At 37.5% G+C, this 20464-nt stretch overlaps 1 protein-coding gene across 1 annotated transcript in view; it reads left to right on the top strand.

The window, feature by feature from the left end:
* Positions 1–20464, top strand: part of LOC150086026 (ankyrin repeat domain-containing protein 13D-like) — a 204548-nt gene that overhangs the window by 114240 nt on the left and 69844 nt on the right. Inside the window, exons 8-9 of the mRNA XM_090373656.1 lie at positions 4001–4067; positions 16429–16587. Coding sequence (XP_090229782.1) covers positions 4001–4067; positions 16429–16587 — 226 coding nt within the window. The remainder of the gene's footprint in view (positions 1–4000; positions 4068–16428; positions 16588–20464) is intronic.

The following is a 20464-nucleotide window of genomic DNA, read 5'->3' as shown; positions in this document are numbered from 1 at the left end:
CGATGCTATGCTGCTGCAACAGGATCTGGAAAGGTTGAGCAGATGGGCTGAGAGGTGGCAAATGAAGTTTAACGTTAACAAATGTAAAGTACTACATATGGGAAACAGCAACCCCGGAGCGACGTATCAACTCTGTGGTACTACACTGACAGTGGTAGAGAATGAAAAGGACCTGGGGTAATTGTGCAGGCAAATATGAAGTTCTCTGAGCAGTGCAGACGGGCTGCAAGAGTAGTTCATGGTGTCTTGTCAATGATATACAGGAATTTTTCTAGCAGGGATAAGGAGGTGATTATTCCCTTGTGGTCTGGCCACACCTTGAGTACTGTATATAGGTCTGGAGGCCTCATTTCAAGAAGGATGTAGAGCTGCTGGAATGAGTACAGAGAAGGGCAACAAGATTAGGGAATGAAACAAAGGGTTGCTCTTACAAAGAAAGGCTTAAGTTTTGCAAATTACAGTGTCTGGAGACTAGGCACCGGCGAAGTGATCTGAAAGAGGTGTATAAAGCCTTGAATGGTTTGAGCATGCTCAATGCTGATAAGATTCTTCCTCTTGCTCAGAATAATCACCTGAGAGGGCATAAATTCAAATTGAGGAAAGACAGATATAGGATAGATGTGCGGAAATTTGCCTTTAGCCAGCGGGTAGTTGGTTGATGGAACAGACTTCCATCCCTTGTTGTGGAAGGTGATAGCCTAAATAAATTTAAGGCTCAGCTGGACAGGTATTTCGAACGAGGTTTTTTTTTTTTTTGTTTGGCTGATGCTGCATAAGTTTGCTTTCTTGCATCATATGCCTATGGTAATGCTAACCATGTGGGGGTAGTAGTATAATAAATATAACATACACTTTTAGAGCATAAACAATTTTTAATTAATAAATAAATGGCTTTTTTTTGTATAAGGTGCAGTGAGTTAATTAAAGATTGATGTAATAATAGTATGCAATAGTATGAAGTTAAACAAATTACAACTAATAGCACCGAAAAGATAGAAAGAATATATAAATAAATAAATTATCATAAACCAAGGTACATATTATCTTATCAAGAAGCCACAACATGACCATGGTGTGTGTGTGTGTGTAAAGCAATATAAAAAAATTAAGTTAAAGAAAGTTGAGGGAAACAGAGTGAAGATAACTAATAAAATATGCATAATAAGAAATATATAATTATAAAATTGATGAAATAAGGATGTTGCCGCATAACTTACAAAACCAGCCTCCCATCAGGTGCAAACAGGAAGGACTGCAAGAAAAATAGTAACATATGTCTCCATTTTTTATGTAAACCACAAGTTTACATCAGAAAAGCATAAACATAACTAAAAGTGAGAATAAAATTTTAGTTGCCAAAATAAATAAAAATGAAAATAAAATTTAGTTAACAAAATAAAAATTATAAGAATTGAAAAGGGGTATTTTTATAGAAAATGGCTTGCGAACTTTACAGTTTACACTGTGTCAACTGAACTAGACTACTTCCCCATTTTTTTACATTCTTATTTCTGCCTTTTTGTTATTCTGTTCAACTATATAACGTACACACACACACATACAGTTGGTCGTCGACTTACAACCGACTTCCGTTCTGACTGACAGGTCGTAAGTCGATCTGGTCGTATGTCGGCCATATATTTATTAACAGTATTTTTTAACCTTTCTAATCTTTTTATCATCTTTATGATTTATTTTTATAATCTTTTATTTTTCATTTTAAATACAGTAATGTTTTTATCTTTTACTTAGCGATACTGAATATACCTTCGTTTCTACGCCTAGGCTATCTCTCTCTCTATGAGGTTAAATTCAAACGTTCTCTATATTTTAATTGGTTTATTATTCATACTGTTTATAAAAAAACAAAACTACAATCTATAATTATATTGTACATAATGTACTGTAAACACAAAAATAGAATCTAAAATTAATGTAAAAATTAATACAAATGAAATTTACAAAATCAATTTTCAATCTTTGCTTGTGCTGAGTTGTGCATCGTCAGGGCCAAGTTCTTGGGTTGAGGTAGGAGATGTTTATTTATAGAGATATTATGCAAAGAAAATCTTTTTTTAAAAACGCTTAAACCACCCAGTACTAGCCTGAAAATTTTCTGTGTAATCGTCTCCGGCGCGTGATTTTAAACTGAAACAAACTTCTAGCCTTTGCTTGCACTGTGTGAAGGCTCATGGGTGTATTTTTTTGTATTAAATCTTCCATACACATAAACAACAATTTCTCCATTTCATGGATGGGTTCCTGTCGTTGTTTGGTTAAAATTGTAGACTTAATAAGTGCAGAACCTTTCACAGCTTCCCGAATTCTTTCTTTGTCCTTAAGTATCATCAATACCGTGGAATGTGATAACTTCAAGTCACATGCTATCGTATTCACTTTCTTTCCGCCTTCATACTGCTGGATAATTTTCATTTTACACTCTAAATCAATAGTTTTCCTTGACTTTTTAGCTGGCGTATATGTAGATGAAGTCATTTTCCTTTTACTAAACATTTTATGCATATTTCAGTAGAATTTTAATTAATACACCACACGCAACAGATGCTTGAAAGCGACTGGGTGTATGTGAGAGAGAGTGACTGGGTGTATGTGCCTGGTGCTGTCTTCAGGCCTCCCGTCATCGATGTGCCTCCTCACCTGGGTTGTGGGTGTCACCAGTAGTGATTTCCTGATTTATTATTAATTTATTTATTTATTATTATTTTTTTTTGTGGTCGTAAGTGCGGCCGGTCGTAAGTCGACGACCAAGTGTATATATATATTTGCTAATTATTATTTGGATGTATTGAATGGTGCTAGCCCTTGATAACTTACCATTAATTGTTGCCTATTATAATAATTAGCAATCATTTCAGTAATAATAATTTAGTTAATTTAGTTATTTTATTAATTTTTTTAAGGACTTCCCTTTTGGTTATAGCTCAGGGCAAATATACCTTTTCTTTTGGTATTAACTAGTCTATTTTTCACTTTTCTTTCTAATGTTCATGCATAGCTTTACTTCCCTTTTTTTTTTTTTAATATCTATAATTCTCCATATATTTTATTATTTAACATTTCAGTCTAATCTAATAGTGGTAGTAATGGAGGCATGTGATGCAAGAAAGCAAGCTTATATAGCATCAGCCAAAAAAAAAAAAAATTTCACACATCCATTCCCTTTAAAAGTTTGTCCAGTTCCTCCTTGAATTTATTTAACCTATCAACTTCCACAACGACAGATGGAAGTTTGTTTCAACAATTAACCACCTGCTGGTTAAAGGCAAATTTCCGCACATCTATTCTACAACTGTCTTTCCTCAATTTGAATTTATGCCCCATCAGAATTCAGCGTGCTCAACCCATTCAAGGCCTTATACACCTCATTCAGATCACCTCGCAGGTGCTTAGTCTCTAGCTGCTGCAATTTGCAGAACTTAATCTTTTCTTTGTAAGAGGACCCCTTCATTCCCCTAACCAATCTTGTTGTTCTTCTCTGTACATGCTCAAGCAACTCTATATCCTTCCTAAAATGAGGCCTCCAGACCTGTATGCAGTACTCAAGGTTTGGCCTGACCATTGCCTTATACACAGGGATAATCACCTCCTTTTCCCTACTAGCAAAATTCCTGTATATCATTGACAATACCCAATGACCTGCTATGGCAGCCTGTCTTCATTGCTCAGAAAAGTTCATATATGACTGCACAATCACTCCCAGATCTTTTTCATTTTATATCACCATAGATAAATGTTTAATCATTTATTCTATGACATTAATGAGTTCTGTTAAATTTGATTTGCATAATATCATACTTCATTTATATGCTTTTACTTTATAACTTGAACTGTTTGTTCAGCATTTGTTTCAATTATATACATGCATATATATATACAGTCACACAACTGGTGTTATTTAATTTAATGCATATTGTGTGTTTAATATAATGATGCAATTATTTAATATATTTGTTGAAATTAATTGTTTTTGCTGAAATAGGGTCAGATCTGGTTTATTCGGGAGAAGAAATACTAAAAGTGCAATTGTAAATGGATATGAATGCAAAGTAGGTTTAAAAGCAGTTTTTATAAAGAGATAATTAATAGTGTTTTGTACTAATCCATTTGTTGTCTTTTAAATAAAGTAATTAGTTCTGTACAGTAATCATTGAACAAAAAACAATACAGAAGATAATTGATAATACAGTACTGTGATTCTGTAATATTTATTAACTTTAATTGAAGAACATTAACTTTTTATTTTAAATTGAGTTAATCTGGTGAAAATTATTTACCAATGTAGTACATATAGGAGAACAATGGTTTTCAGAACTCCATGGAGATTTATCACTGCTAAATTTTACTTGGTTTTTCAACCAAGTAAAATTTTAGCAATTAATTATTCTTTCCTATTTTTTGTTTATGATGACCCCAAACACAAAATATTGTTAAAATCTTTGGAACTGCGATACCATGGATCAGAACTCTATAAATTTACTGAATTGGAATTATCCCTCCCCACTGTATTCTTGTTAATATTGAACCTGGGATTATGCTGTATAGATTAGGATTCTTTAAATTTTCTGTTAACTATAATGGTCTATATCAGTGGTATCCAACCTATGGCCCACAGGCCATATCCAGCCCACAAATAATTTTTATACATCCTGTACAGAAAGTAAACTAAAACAGCATTTTAAATTTTATTAATTATTTCAAAAACCGTGTACATTCAACACTAAAATAAGTGGAAATAAACAAATTTAAAAGACTGTGGCGCTTGTTGTGCCGAATATGTGAGATTGTTGAAATTACAGAGCCACATGTTAGTGTCACGAATTCTGTAATACATTGTAATGTTTGGTACCAAATATGCGCATGCCGACCAGAAGCGTGTGTATATATGAGGTGCTATCAAAATGTTCCGGTACTCCAATTATGGCACCTTCTGCTTGACCTTGGTGGCTGCACAAAAGCGTATGTGCAGTACACTTCATTGAAAATGTAACACACTAATTTTTCTCAAATCACTCAGTGCAGCCTGCAAAACAAATGTAACTTTGAATATGACCCCTGTTCGGGAAATGTTGAACTTCCATCCATCAAATTTCTGTACCCTCCCCCCAATTCGTTAGAAATTAGAATTTAATATGACATGTAACCTCAGCATCAGGACTCATTTGAAGCAGAGATTTGTTTTACACTGTAGAGTTTTGTTTGATTTAAATGCATAATTGTTTGTTTGCTTGACTCTCTTTTACATGCGTCTACTGCTGAACCTATTCCTAAGTTTTCAACTGTCAAGTAAACAATGTTTAAACTAGAACTAAATAATGGTGTATTTTGGTTTCCCTTTTTCCTCTTTATCAACACACTGATTCAGATTGAAATGGCACTCTAGTTTAGTTAGTCTTTGTAATTAACATTCTTGAAATCATTTGGACAAACAAAGTTCATTAAGCATCAGTGTATTATTCACATGCATAAAATACCATATAAATACAATATCAAGTTATAGCAATAAGTCAAATCAATATCAAGTTTGAAAAATTAGTTACCAGATTAACTTCTTCTTCACACAAGTTATTTTACTTGTAAGTTTCTCTCATCAATTAGCTAAACTAGGAGATCTATCCTGCAATTTAAATCTGGTTATTTTCTAAAAAGCATTCCATTTAAAAATATCTTTGCCATTAAAGAGAGGATCTGACAAATAAATAATTATGCATTTATATCAAACACAACTCTATGTTTTAATATTAAAAGAAATTTTAAAAGGAAATACAGTCAGTAGCATAATCTCACTCTTCACAACAACTTCTATTTCCCCTCCATGCAGCACAAATGAACAGATCACTAAATTAATTAGGGATCATGTCTGAATCTCTGAGGAAAATATTGCCAACCTTTGATTAGAGGAATATCCTTTTCAGAACCAAGAAGTAGGTCAGCAATGAAAACAACAATAACCTACTGGCTTCTTCTTCTGTACAAGATGCCGGCCTCCCTGTCCTCAGAATACAAACATGAGAGAGAGAGAGAGAGATCTACTAAGAGAAATGATAGGTGGAATAGGACCAGGGTATCTCTGCCAGGGGCAAAAGTTGATGACATTATAGAGCAGATATCATCTTTTAAGGGCACAAAAGGTGATATCGTTATACACATTGGAACTAATGACATTAAGTGTAGGAGATCTGCGGATTTACTAAGCAAGTACAGGTCAATACTGAAAAAAAGTTGCAATTAGAGATAAATTTGAAAGTGTCTGCAATCCTGCCCAGACAGGATAGGAGAAGAATATGATGAGAGCTTTGTCAATCAATTTGTTCCTGGAGAGATTGTGCAGGGCACGTGGGGTAGGATTTTTCTCAGCATGGTCTGTGCTTGTTAACAGGAGAGATTGCTTCTACAGGGATGGGATACACTTAAATAGAAAGGGTGCAAGAATATTTACTGATGCTATTGAGGCAATGTTAGGCAGGTCAGAAAACTGATAGCTTGGGGGGAGATTCGCAGACTAATAGGTTAACAGTAGCTGCAGGCAATGGTGGAAATGATTCTTGCACTGCTTCTATTGGAATGAACAGCAGCCCAGAAAGCCAGTTGCTGGAGATTTCAGGAACTGCTGGGAGTCATGAAACAAGTAAATACATGGGCTGTATTAGAGTAACTAAGACTAAGAACAGCTGCATGTATACTTGCATGTACACCAATGCTAGGAGTATAGTAAACAAAGTTGATGAATTTGAAGTGCTGGTTAAGACATCCAAGGTGGATATTGTTGGGATATCAGAGATGTGGTGCCACTCAGATATAAGGGATACAGAATTGAATTTGAGGAGAACAATGTGTACAGAAAGAATAGACAGGATAGGAAGGGAGGAGGGATTATGCTGTTAGTTAAGAAACATATAAAATCTAAGGAAGTGCATCCAGTGGACATAGATGGACAGTGCAATGTTGAGCAGTCTGGTGTGACATAATCACTGGGAAAGAAAAAATAAGGGTAGGAGTTTGTTTTAGGCCTAATGACTCTGATGAGTACAATGAACAATTATACAGAGAAATAGAGTGGGCCAGTAAATCAGAATATCTTATAATGGGGGATTTTAACTTCCCAGATATAGACTGGAACTTGTGGGTTGGCCACTTGCACATGATCATCTACAGTCAATGGTTTGACTGTAGATGATCATTCTCAGATAGCTGCCAAATTAAATGAGTATTTTGCATTAAGGATGCAAGGGCCAGATGTTTATAAAACTCTAACAGGGAATTAAATGATTTTGTAATAATTGAGAGCAAAGTGGAAGAGAAATTGTTGAAGTTAAAAATAAGAAAGGCACTTCGGGTGGATGGGTATCTATCCAGTTATATTAAAGGAGGCAGAAAAGGAAGTAAGCAGACCCTTAGCCATAATTATGAGAGCATCCTTGGACTTGGGGGAACTCCCCACAGATTGGAGATGTGCAAATGTATTTCCAATTCACAAAGCGGGATCAAAGGGTGACTTGAGTAATTACAGACCTGTTAGTTTGACTTCTGTTCCAGGGAAAATAATGGAGTCACTGGTTATAGAAGCATGGCAGGATCATTTAGACAAGACAGCAGAGATAATTCAGACACAGCATGTTAAGGGGAAGTCTTGTGTGACAAATTTGATTGGATACTATGATGTGGTCACAGAGGAACTGGATTGAAAAAATAATTTTGATATCATATACTTGGATTTCAGGAAGGCTTTTGATACTATTGCACATGGAAGACTACTGTACAAAAGGAGCAGTATAACATTAAGGGTAAGTTGCTACAATGGATAAGAGGATGGTTGAGTGGGAGAAGGCAGAGAGGGGTTATCAATGGTTACTGCCCTACATGAACTAATGTTATTAGTGATGTCCCTCAGGATTTGGTGCTGGGCCCATTGTCGTTTTGTATATTTATCAAAGATATTGATGAAGGTATATCAGGGTTAATATCAAAGTTTGCAGATGATACAAAGGTTAAGGATCAACTAGTACATAATCTTGCTACCTCTACTCTGCCAGATAGTAACTGGAGGGGGTCCGAGTAGTGTGTATGCAGAGGGCATTTTTGAGGCCACATTATGTCAAGGATCTGGGTATTCTTACCATGTGTATTCCATATCCAAAAATTTCATTACTTCATACAGCATGTCCCCTGCCCACTTTTTCTTACTATTGAATACATCATGAATTGTCAAACTAATAGAATAAGCTTATCTGCGAAAAGATCTAAACCTCCCAAACACTTTCTAGTTCATTTCACATTATACATGGTTGCAATTCTAATCTCAACAAAGTCCATTTCCACTTGCAGTCTGCCAAACCCCATGTACTATTTCTGACAGAATCTCAGTTTTCGGTTGATTCAACTACTGCTCATCTCCATTGCCCAAATTATTCGCTGTATGATTCTTTTTGCCTCAAAGGTGGTACTTGTGCATATATCCATTCCAATATTCCCTGTCAGAGACTTGGTAATTTGGAATCTCCTCTTTTCGATCATCTCTGGCTTAAAATCTCTCTACCCTCATTATGTCAAAATTTATCTGTTGTCTACCATTTTCCCAACCCCACTAATCACTTGGAGCTCTTTGACTTCCTCTCTTTGCAACTTGACTTTTTCCAGTCTAACTTTCCTAACAGTGAGGTAATTTTCCTTGGTGATTTTAATGTTCACAACTCCAGATTGCTTCCATTTTCTAGTCACACCGACCCAGCTGGTTGAGATGCTGAGGCTTTTGCAATTACTAATGACCTTGCACAGATTGTTCATTTACCTGCAAGAATACCGGACAATCCTAACCATACAGCCAACACGCTTGATCTTTTTCTCACAAACAACCCTTCTAAGTACACAGACGAAATGAGTGGTCCTTTAGGCACCTCAGATCACAACTTGGTGATTGTCTCTTCTCCAATGGAGCCTTTATCTCATGGCTATTCCCTACCTCATATTGTTTGGCATTACAAGAATGGAAAATGGGATGACCTGCAAGATTTCTTTTCTTCTTTTTCTTGGTCGCATTATTGTTTCAAAACTTCTGATGACAACGTTTCCTCAGATCATGTCAGTGAAATTATTCTTGTAGGAATGGAATCCTTTATTCCACACTCCACTTTAAAATATTGTCCTTTATCGAAACCTTGGTTTTCCAATAAATGTGGTAAGGCTGTTCAAGAGAAGAATGTTGCATATCATAATTGGCTTGTTTCCAGTTCTTCAGTTTCATTTTCTGTCTTCAATTGTTGCTCTACAATTGTTTTCTTTACAATTGTTGCAAAAGCTCGCAACAATTGTAAAGCAGTTATTAATCTGTTCAAACTAGATTTTGAACAGGCTAAGAGTAGAAAACTTGCTTCTTGCCCTAATGGTAGCTGAACATTCTGGTCTCTTGCCAAAGCTATTGGCCATAACTTTTGCCCATCTCTGCTCCCACCTCTGTCCAAACCAGATGGTTCTGTTGTCACTTCAGCCAAGGATAAAGCTGACCTGCTAGCATCCCAATTTTCTTCCAACTTAGGTATTAATGATCTTGGTAAAACACCTCCCACCATTCCCAACATGCTCCATTCAATGCCTCTTGTGGTCTTCCGTCAAAAGGATGTCAGAAGGACTTTGACGAATCTTTATGCTAAGAAAGCTCCAGGTCCCGATGGTATTTCTCCACTTGTTCTCAAAACCTGTGCTCCTGAACTTACTCCTGTTTTTTGCTGCCTTTTTTCGCTTTCTTATTCCAAAGGTGTTTTTCCTTCTGCTTGAAAATTTGCTCATATCCAGCCAGTTCCTAAAAAAGGGTGACAAATCCCTCCCATCCAATTATTCTCCCATTGCAATTAATTCTACTCTTTCTAAAGTAATGGAGAAATCAATTAACTACCAACTCCTAAACTACCTAGAAACCTTCCATCTAATCAACAATTGCCAGTTTGGATTCCATGAGTGTCGATCCACTAGTGATATTCTGGCTTGTGTTACTCATTTATGGACTAATTCAATGGAAAAGCTCTGTGAAACACAAGCAGTTGCTCTTGACATCTCCAAGGCTTTAGATCTTGTTTGGCATAAACAAGATCATAAACAAGGTCTTCGAAACAAGCTTCCATCATATGGTTTGCCCACTGTTTTTCGTAACTGATTATCCAATTTTCTCTCTGATCGCTCACTGAGAGTGATGGTAGATGGCTCTCTGTCTTTTAACTTCTCCACTAATGTTGGTGTCCCCCAAGGATCTGTTCTTTCCCCCACTCTTTTCCTCTTGTATATTAATGACCTTCTTCCATTGACTGGTAATCCTATCCATAATTTTGCTGATCATAGCATATTGCATTCCACTTTCCAATTTGAGAAACTTTGCCCTGCTTAATCAGCTTCAACATCTCGAATATCTGCTTCCAATTCCTTAAATGCTGATCTCCAGGTAATTCTCCAGTGTGCAAAGACAACTTAGTTGATTTCAATCTGTCTGAAACTGAGTGTTGTCTTATATCTCTCAAAAAGGATTCTTTTACTCCTATACTTATCTTTGGTGACACTCCAATTGCTAGGCATTAGCATTAGTAGAGGCATATGATGCAAGAAAGCAAGCTTATTCAGCATCAGCCAAAAAAAAAAAAAAAACACACACCACTCCCATTTCACCCCTCCGTCCGTTCGAAATACCTGTCCAGTTGAGCTTTAAATTTGTTTAGGCTATCAACTTCAACAACAAGTGATGGAAGTCGGTTCCACCAACCAACCACCCGCTGGCCAAAGGCAAATTTCCGCACATCTATCCGACATCCGTCCTTCCTCAATTTGAATTTATGCCCTCTGAGGTGATTATTCTGAGCAAGATGAAGAATCCTATTGGCATTGAGCATGCTCAAACCATTCAAAGCCTTATACACCTCTATCAGATCACCTCGCCGGTGCCTGGTCTCCAGACTCTGTAATTTGCAAAACTTAAACCTTTCTTCGTAAGAGCAACCCTTTGTTCCATTCACTAATCTTGTTGCCCTTCTCTGTACCCGTTCCAGCAGCTCTACATCCTTCTTGAAATGAGGCCTCCAGACCTGTATACAGTACTCAAGATGTGGCCTAACCATTGCCTTATACAAGGGAATAATCACCTCCTTACCCCTGCTAGAAAAATTCCTGTATATCATTGACAAGACACCATGAGCTACTCTTGCAGCTCGTCTGCACTGCTCAGAGAACTTCATATCTGCCTGCACAATTACCCCCAGGTCCTTTTCATTCTCCACCACTGTCAATGTAGTACCACAGAGTTGATACGTTGCTCTGGGGTTACTGTTTCCCATATGTAGTACTTTATATTTGTCAATGTTAAACTTCATTTGCCACCTCTCAGCCCATCTGTTCAACTTTTCCAGATCCTGTTGCAGCAGCATAGCGTCAGTAGTGTCCTTAACAACCCTGCCAACCTTTGTATCATCTGCAAACTTGGACATTAAACTTGATATCCCATCATCAATATCATTCATAAACACCGAAAACAACAACGGACCCAACACTGAACCCTGAGGAACTCCACTAATAACATTAGTCCACGTTGAGCAGTGTCTATTGATTACCACTCTCTGTCTTCTGCCACTCAACCATCCCCTTATCCATAGCAGCAATTTGCCTCCAATGCCACACTGCTCCAATTTGTGCAGCAGTCTTCCATGGGCAACAGTATCAAAAGCCTTTCTAAGGTCCAAGTATATAATATCAAAGTTATTCCCTGCATCCAGTTCTTTTGTGACTACATCATAGTATCCAATCAAATTGGTCAGGCAAGACCTGCCCTTAACAAAACCATGCTGCGTCTGAGCTATAACTGAATTCTTGTCTAGATGATCCTGCAGAGATCCCTCACTTCCACCTCTGCCAGTGGCTACTGTTAATGTATTAGTCCTTGTATCCCCCCCCAACTAGCAGTTTTCTGACCCACCTAACTCTGCCTCAACAGCATCAGCAAAAATTCTTGCACCCTTTCTATTTAAGTGTATCCCATCCCTGTAGAAGCAATCTCTCCTGTTAACAAGTACAGTCCAGGCTGAAAAAAATTCTACCCCTTGAGCCTTGCACAATCCCTCCAGGGCCGAGTTGATCGACAAGGCTCTCATCATATACTCCCTCCTATCGTGTCTGGGCAGAATTGCAGACACTTTCAAATTCAACCCTAATTCACGGCTTTTTTTCAACAGTGACCTGTACTTGCTAAGTAATTCCGCTGGTCTCCTACTCTTAATATCATTAGTGCCAACGTGTACAACTATATCACCTTTTGTGCCCTTAAAAGATGATATCCGCTCTACAACGTCATCAACCTTTGCCCCTGGCAGACATACCCTGGTCCTATTCCACCTATCCTTTTTACAAAGCATGTTCCCCGTTTCCCTGACAATAGAGTCACCAACAACTACTAGTTCCTGTAGGACCAGCGCATTCTGCCTAGGGGGCTGCCTCTGTGTGACACCACGTCTCTGATATCCCAACAATATCTGCCTTTGATGTTTTGAGCAATACCTCAAATTCATCAAATTTATTTACCAAACTCCTTGCATTGGTGTACACGCAGGTATACATGCACCTGTTTCTATTCTTAGCTACCCTAACACTACCCATGTGTTTACTTGTACCGCAATGACTCCCAGCAGTCTCCGAAATATCCTGCATCTTGTTTTTCAGGCTTCTGCTCATTTCAATAGAAGCAGTGCAAAAATCACTTGCACCTCTGCAAAATGATATATCTTTCTTGGGGATTACCCTGACTTCTAATCTCTCTTGGCACAAGCACATTACAAATATTGCTTCCTCTGCATCTAAAAAACTTGGTTTTCTCTTTTGCTCTCAGCACTGTACAAATTTGTACAAATTTGCGCTCTGTACAAATCGCAAATCCACCCTACCATGGAATATTGTTACCATAACCTGGGCCAGAACCTCTCTCAGGCTTCTAGATTCCATTCAGAAGAGGGCAGTTACACCAATGGAAACAGTGAAAAGAGTGAAGGTGGAGTTGGCGTTTTGGTCCATAAAGATAAAAAAAAAACATTTTTGAATTCAAAAGTACATCACCAAGGATGTCAAGAATACTACTCAGGATTTCTAAGAGGTACAAACATCGAAATTGATAGACATCTAGATGAACAAAAAACTCACTACACCATCATTATGGGGGACTTCAATGCTAAGGTTGGAAAGAGACAAAACAGCACAGAAAGGGAAACTATAGGAAATTTTGGAATTGGTGAAAGACTTGTGGAATTAGGTACCTCCGTAGCCGAGTGGTCAGGAGCGGGAGTGTAGTAGCACACGCTCTTTGAGTAGACCGGGGTTCAAACCCCTGACTGCTGAATACGGTCGATCTGCCAACCCGCACTGGACCGGCGTGGCAGATTACGGTCCATTTCCCTCAGCATGAATTGTCGAGGAGGCATCCATCCTGCAGTGGGTTGATAATGGCTGCACTTTACCTTTTTTTTTTTTTTTTTACCTTTTGTGGAATTTGCAGATTCTCGAGGAATTTCAGTAATGAACACTTTTTTTCAAGAAAAGGGTGAACAGAAAGTGGACATGGAAGAGCCCAAATGGATTAACAACTAATGAAATCAACTTCATCCTCGCTAACAAAAGATATGTGAATGATGTTACCGTCCTGAACAAGGTAAATGTTGGAAGTGATCACAGAATGGTAAGATGCACACTTGATATAGATGTAAGAAAAGAAAGGAAAAAACTGACTCGAGTAAATAATACGAAAGTCTTTGTGATTACAGAAGTGAAGAAAAGCAATATCTACTGTAACTTAAGAAAGTTTGAGCTTCTGCAGACTGCTCAGAACCAAGATATTGATGAGGAGTATTACAACTTTCTGAAAGTGATAAAGCCCAAGAAACCTATAGGTAAAAAGAAATCCAAAGAATAAAAAATTAGGCAAGAAACACTTGTGATGATGAACCGAAAACGACAAATGAAGAGCAAGATACACTGACAAGGAGAAAATTTAATATACTGAGTTATGCAAAGCCATTAGAAAGAGACTCAGAGAGGACATAAGAAGATTTAACACAAGAAAAGTAGAACAAGCATTAAGGGAAAACAAAGGACTTAAATCAGCAGCCATGAGCAGTAATACAGAAAGACAAATGATACTGAAACTGAAGAATAGCGATGGTGTACTTGTAAATAGCAGAGAAGGCATAATTCAAATAGCAGAAGACTGCTATAGAGAATTTTACAAGGAGCGAGGAAATGATTCCAGCAGTAGGGAAGATGGATCGCAAATTAATATCACATATGACATACCCTATATTCTTTCTGATAAGTTAGGACATGCGTTGAAGAAAATTACGAAGAAAATTATGGGAGAAGATGAAGTTACTGTAGAGTTGTTAAAATTGGGAGGAAGAGACATGGCACAAAAACTGGCAAGACTCTTCACAAAATGCATTAGAAAAGGTGTGATGCCTAAGGAGTGGAATAATGCAATCATAGTTTTGCTGCATAAGAAAGGAGATGACTAATTAGCTTGTTATCCCACATCTACAAGTTGTTCACAAGGGTCATTACTAACAGATTAGAAAGAATACTTGATGAGAATCAACCAAAAGAGCAAGGTGGCTTTAGGAAAGGATTCTCAACTATGGATCACCTTCACTTAATATGACAGCTAATGGAGAAAGCAAATGAATATAAAACACCATTATGCCTGGCATTTGTGGATTGTGAAAAGGCATTTGACTCCATACAGCATACGGCAATGTTTCAGGCACTGGAAAGACAAGACATAGATACCTCATATATTATGACTTTGAAGAAAATATATGAGAACACTACCTCCTTTATTAGACTAGACAAAGACAGTAGCAAATTTAAAATTGAAAAGTAGTTCGACAAGTAGACACAATATCTCTGAATTTGTTTACTGCCGCCCTTAAGGAAGCTTTCAGAAGATTAGACTGGTCGCAGAAAGGAGTCAATGTGAATGTAGAGTACCTAAACCATTTATGATTTGCAGATGACATTGTGGTATAAGCTACGATCGCAAAGAATTAGAGGAAAATCTTAGTCAGTTATGCAGAGTTAGTAAGGATTTTGGACTAAAGATGAATATGGCTAAAACAAAAGTAATGATGAATAAGTATGCCACAGAAAAGGATATAATGATTGAAGGAGCAGTAATTGAAAAGGTGAAGTCATATACTTATCTGGGACAAATCATTGGCTGTAATAATGATAAATGGCTGGAAGTCAGGAGAAGAATAAATTTTGGATGGATAGCATTCAGGAAATATAGTCACATACTGAGGAGCAATATCCCAATTTGTCTGAAACGTAAAATAATGAACCAATGTATACTCCCCCACCATGACTTACAGAAGTGAAACTTGGGCACTCACCAAAAGAATGGAAGCGAAGCTGAGAACTACACAGCGAAGAATGGAACAAATTATATTGGGAATCAGACTGTTAGATAAGAAGAGAAACACATGGATCAGGCAGCAAACTCAAGTAAAGGACATTTTATCAAAACTGAAGAACTAAAATGGTCTTGGGTAGGACACTTAGCTTGAAGACATGATGACAGATGGACTAAGAGAATAACAGAATGGTACCCAAGAGGAGCTAGAAGAAAACCTGGAAGATAGCGATGGAGATGGACAGATGAAATTCGTGAGTTTGTGGGTAGAAATGGATGGCCATTGCACAAAACAGAAGGAACTGGAAAGTTGCTGGAGAGGCCTTCATCCTGCAGTGGATTGAAAATGGCTGATGATGATGATGAATATGATGAATACAAACTTAGTTGAGGCTAGTCAATTCGGAAAGAAATTCTGTTTCACATAATCTATCACATTAACAGAACTTTCAACTTGTATACAAAATTAAAAACAGTAATGTACTTGTTTTATAGTTGTCTGCAAATTAGACATTTAATAATTATTTGGTATTATAACTAACCACACAAGAAGTGGTTAGTTATCCCTTTGGATTAGCAGTATCATAATTATCAATAAAATATTCTGTTCTGAAATACTGCATATCATAAATAATTAATGTACTGAATATTAACAAAGGGATAACTAACCACTCAAGGATTAACTAATTAAATATCAAGATTATGCAAGTTACATGAATAATATTTTTTCATGTAGTTTCAATTACTACACTTGAGAAGTATCAGGCTTGTTGTTTATCATACAGTAAAATAAAATTAAATTAAAATGTGTACCAGAATGTATGCATATTTCTTAGCACTATTATTTTTCTTAGTTGTATTCTAATAAATAAATCAAAGATTTTATTTATGACTATGAGAGGTTGTAATGGTGAAACTTGAAATATCTAAATTCAGAATTCAACCTCTCATTAAAGTATAATCTGATATGTGCTGTTATATATTTATAGATATATACTGCTAGTAATGTAGAACTTGTAACTAAAACAAGGACAGAACATCTATCAGAAGCAAAGAAGAAAAGGTACAAAGCTTCTCGTTCAGCTTTACAGTCTTTTCTGGGAATTATGGAAGTAGATGAAAGGCACACCTCACGAACAGATTTTGGGGTAAGTTTTGTTTAGAATATCAGACTTCATGATATATGTAAAGTTTTTTTTTTTTTTTTGTATTTGTAGATGTGCAAGGATTTAATCATCACATTAAGATATCTCTGTAATCACAATTGGTATGTCTTCTATATAATTACCTTATGATTATACTAAATTACTACCTGCCAAATTAATATATGAGTATGTAGTGTATTACTGGGCTACAGAAGATTTTTAATAAACAAGATATTCTTCTAATTCATTCCCATATAATGGAGGAATTCTAATTCAATCCCATATCATGCTGTTCAAAAATTGAAATAGTACACTCATGACCCTATTAAACTTCAATCACAGTTAATTACAGTTTTCCATATATTAATGAATGAGTAATCAATTATACTAATTCATTCCCACATCATGACGCCCAAAAATTAAGAAACTATTATTGCAACCTTATAAAATCACATCTGTTTGATGCAGTCTAAATATTTCCACACTTAGTAGTTTATACCAAATGAACACAATCTGAGCACCTGGTTTAGTTGGCAGTGTGCAAGAACAATAGAGAATGCTAAACCGTACGCACAACCAATGTAGCTATTATGCCTAGCTCTATGTCATATTAGCATTAGTAGAGGCATATGATGCAAGAAAGCAAGCTTATGCAGCATTAGCCAAAAAAAAAAAAAAAAAAAAACTCCGATTTCACCCCTCCGTTCGTTCCAAATACCTGTCCAGCTCAGCCTTAAATTTATTTAGGCTATCAACTTCCACAACAAAAGATGCAAGTCTGTTCCACCAGTTGAAGAAAGACAGTTCTAGCCTACAACTGTCTTTCCTCAATTTGAATTTATGCCCTCCCAGGTGATTATTCTGAGCAAGAGGAAGAATCCCATCAGCATTGAGCATGCTCAAACCATTCAAGGCTTTATACACCTCTATCAGATCACCTCGCAGGTGCCTAGTCTCCGAACACTGTAATTTGCAAAACTTTAGCCTTTCTTAGCTTCTAAGATTAATTCTTTGAATGCTTCCCATTTTGAATTTGTTGTTGGTAACATCATCAGTTGGTCCCACCGTATAAAATTTAAATACTCTCTCAGACCTCAGTACTCGCCTTTACGAAAGCAAAAACTCTTCCCTTTACCCTTGATTGTAGTTACCTTTTTGAGTAAATCCCACTTCAGCAGGCTGTGATCACTGCCACCTAGTGGTTCCTTTATCTGCAGATTGTTAATGCATGAAGAATCACTACTGATAATCAGATCAAGAGTATTACTCCCTCTAGTTGCCTCCCAATCAAAAAACAATCATAGTTTTTTTCTCCTCCTCCTCAGACCAGATCTCCTCCATAACCTCTTGCAGGTGCCTCCGTAGCCAGGTGGAAAGGAGCAGCAGTGCGTAGCACACACTTCTTGATTAGACCGGGGTTCGAGCCCGTGACCACCAAATACGGAGGATGCGGAAAGGTCAGGGAATGACCACCACATATCCCAGAGCAATGTGGCCTTAATTGCTAATGCTCCTAAAAACCAAATAACAAACAAACATAACCTCTTGCTGTTGCTCGCGATGCAGATCCATCAGTTTGTCGGTGGTAAACTCCTGGCCATGTTCCTCCACCAGCTCTTGAATGTCGTCCTTATTCACCTCCAGTCCCATGGTCTTCCCCAAGGACACAATTTCATCGACAACTGGCAGCTCCTATTCATGAGCAAACCCCTTGACACAATCAAACCACAATTTTCTCCAAGCAGAATTGAGGGTTCTCTTGGTGACCCCATCCCAGGCTTTATCGATGATCTTGAGGCAGTTTACAATGTGGAAATGATTTTTCCAAAACTCTCGGAGGGTAAGGTTAGTTCCTTCGGTCACCTCGAAGCATCACTGAAATAGTGCTTTGTTGTAAAGCTTTTTAAAGTTCGAAATGACCTTCTGATCCATGAGCTGGAGTAATGGAGTAGTGTTGGGAGGAAGGAACTTGACCTTAATGAACTTGAATTCTTCCAGTAAGTCATCCTCAAGGCCTGGAGGATGAGCAGAAGCATTATCCATAACCAGCAAGACTTTGAGTGGCAATTTTTTTTTCTAAAAGGTATTTCTTCACTGCAGGACCGAAGACCTCATTGATCCACTCAATGAACAAGATACGAGTGACCCAAGCCTTGCTGTTGGACCTCCACATAACATTTAACTGGCACTTCTGCACCTTGCATTTCTTGAAGGCTCGTGGATTCTCAGAATGATACACGAGCAGGGGCTTGACTTTGAAATCACTGCTTGCATTAGCACATGGCAAGAGGGTGAGACGGTCTTTCATGGGCTTGTGACCGAGCATTGCATTCTCTTCTGCTGTAATGTAGGTCCTCTTTGGCATCTTTTTCCAAAAATGTCCCGTCTCATCGCAATTAAAAACTTGCTGCGGCAGGTAACACTCGGAAACCATGAGCTTCTGGAACTTGGCAAGGAACGCCTCAGCTGCCTTAGCATCTGAACTCGCAGCCTCTCCGTGCCTCACAACACTATGGATGCCACTTCTCCTCTTAAAGTTATCAAACCATCCTCTGCTCACCTTGAAGCCTTCTTCGTTTTCTGTAGATGTACTTGGCAGTTTACTTACGAGGTCGGCGTACAAGGCCTTTCCCTTCTCACAGTATCACCTGCTAGTTGCTTCTCATTTATCCACACCAAAAGCAACTTTTCTACATCTTCCAGAATACGTGGCCATTGCTTTGATACTCTCGTTACTCCTTTTGCTACATCTAGCCCCCTTAGTTCTTCTTTCTTCTTTAATACTGTGCAAATCGTTGACGTAGACTTCTTATAAAATCTTGCGATGGCGGCCACTTGCATACCTTGTTCGTGCTTCCCGATGATTTCCTTCTTAACTTCTACCATAATCATCTCCTTCTTCTTACCGCCTTCCTTTTCAACCCTTTTCTTCATTGGGGCCATTGTCGTAGTACAGTTAATAAAGAACAGTCACTACATTTGGACACAAAATAAAAAAATGCTTTACGCACATGCACGTGGTCACAACGCTAGCACGAATGTTGACTATACGAATGAGGTATGCTGACTGAGACCGAGCATGCGAGACGATTACCCACAATCCCGAGCAGCTTGTGATCACATGATGCTCGGCAGACAAAGCGCATAGGTAATACTCGTATTGCAAGACCTCACTCGTTTATCAAGTTAAAATTTATTAAAAACTTTTGCTCATCTTGCAAAACACTCGCAGACCAAGTTACTCACAATCTAAGGTACCACTGTATTTGCAAACAAATAAGTATAATCACGGTGTGCAGTGCATATAAACAAATATAGATGTTGCATTTCATGGTGACGATGATGTCATAGAACATAATCTTCCTCTGAATTGTGCTGATCAGGTAGGCGTATTGTTCAGAAATATGTTTCACTGATAGTGTAAAACCAGAAAAATAGGGTTATGGAAGGACAAAAACAACAGGCACTGTTAATGAAATTGCAGAAATAGGGAAAGAAGTACAGTAAAAAGTACGATATTGTCAGATATGGTTCTGAAAAATTGGTCATTTTTAACCACAAAGATTGCAGTAATCAAATTGATTCCAACCTATATCCCATTGTGGTGACTTTCTATAATAAAAAAAAAAATTAAAAATAAATAAATAAAATAAAATTGAAAGCTGCTTGCTCTGTGCTGGAAAGTGACTCTGCAAGGTACAAAATTGGAAGGTATCTTCTGAACAACCTAAAAATGTGGGATTCCTTCAAAACAATAGTCTTGCAATACCCCTGTTATAGTAGACTTACAAACTGGAGAGCAAAGATATTAAAAGAGGATATTGAATACTTGGTGGTGATAAGCTATCCTTGTCATCTTATATTAATTTGTGTGCTGGAA

Source organism: Mastigoproctus giganteus, chromosome 5, assembly GCF_048544385.1.
Source record: "Mastigoproctus giganteus isolate SK-2022 chromosome 5, ASM4854438v1, whole genome shotgun sequence".
Lineage (NCBI taxonomy): Eukaryota > Metazoa > Arthropoda > Arachnida > Uropygi > Thelyphonidae > Mastigoproctus > Mastigoproctus giganteus.
The sequence above is the reverse complement of the archived record's forward strand: the minus strand, read 5'-3'. Positions and strand labels throughout refer to the sequence as shown.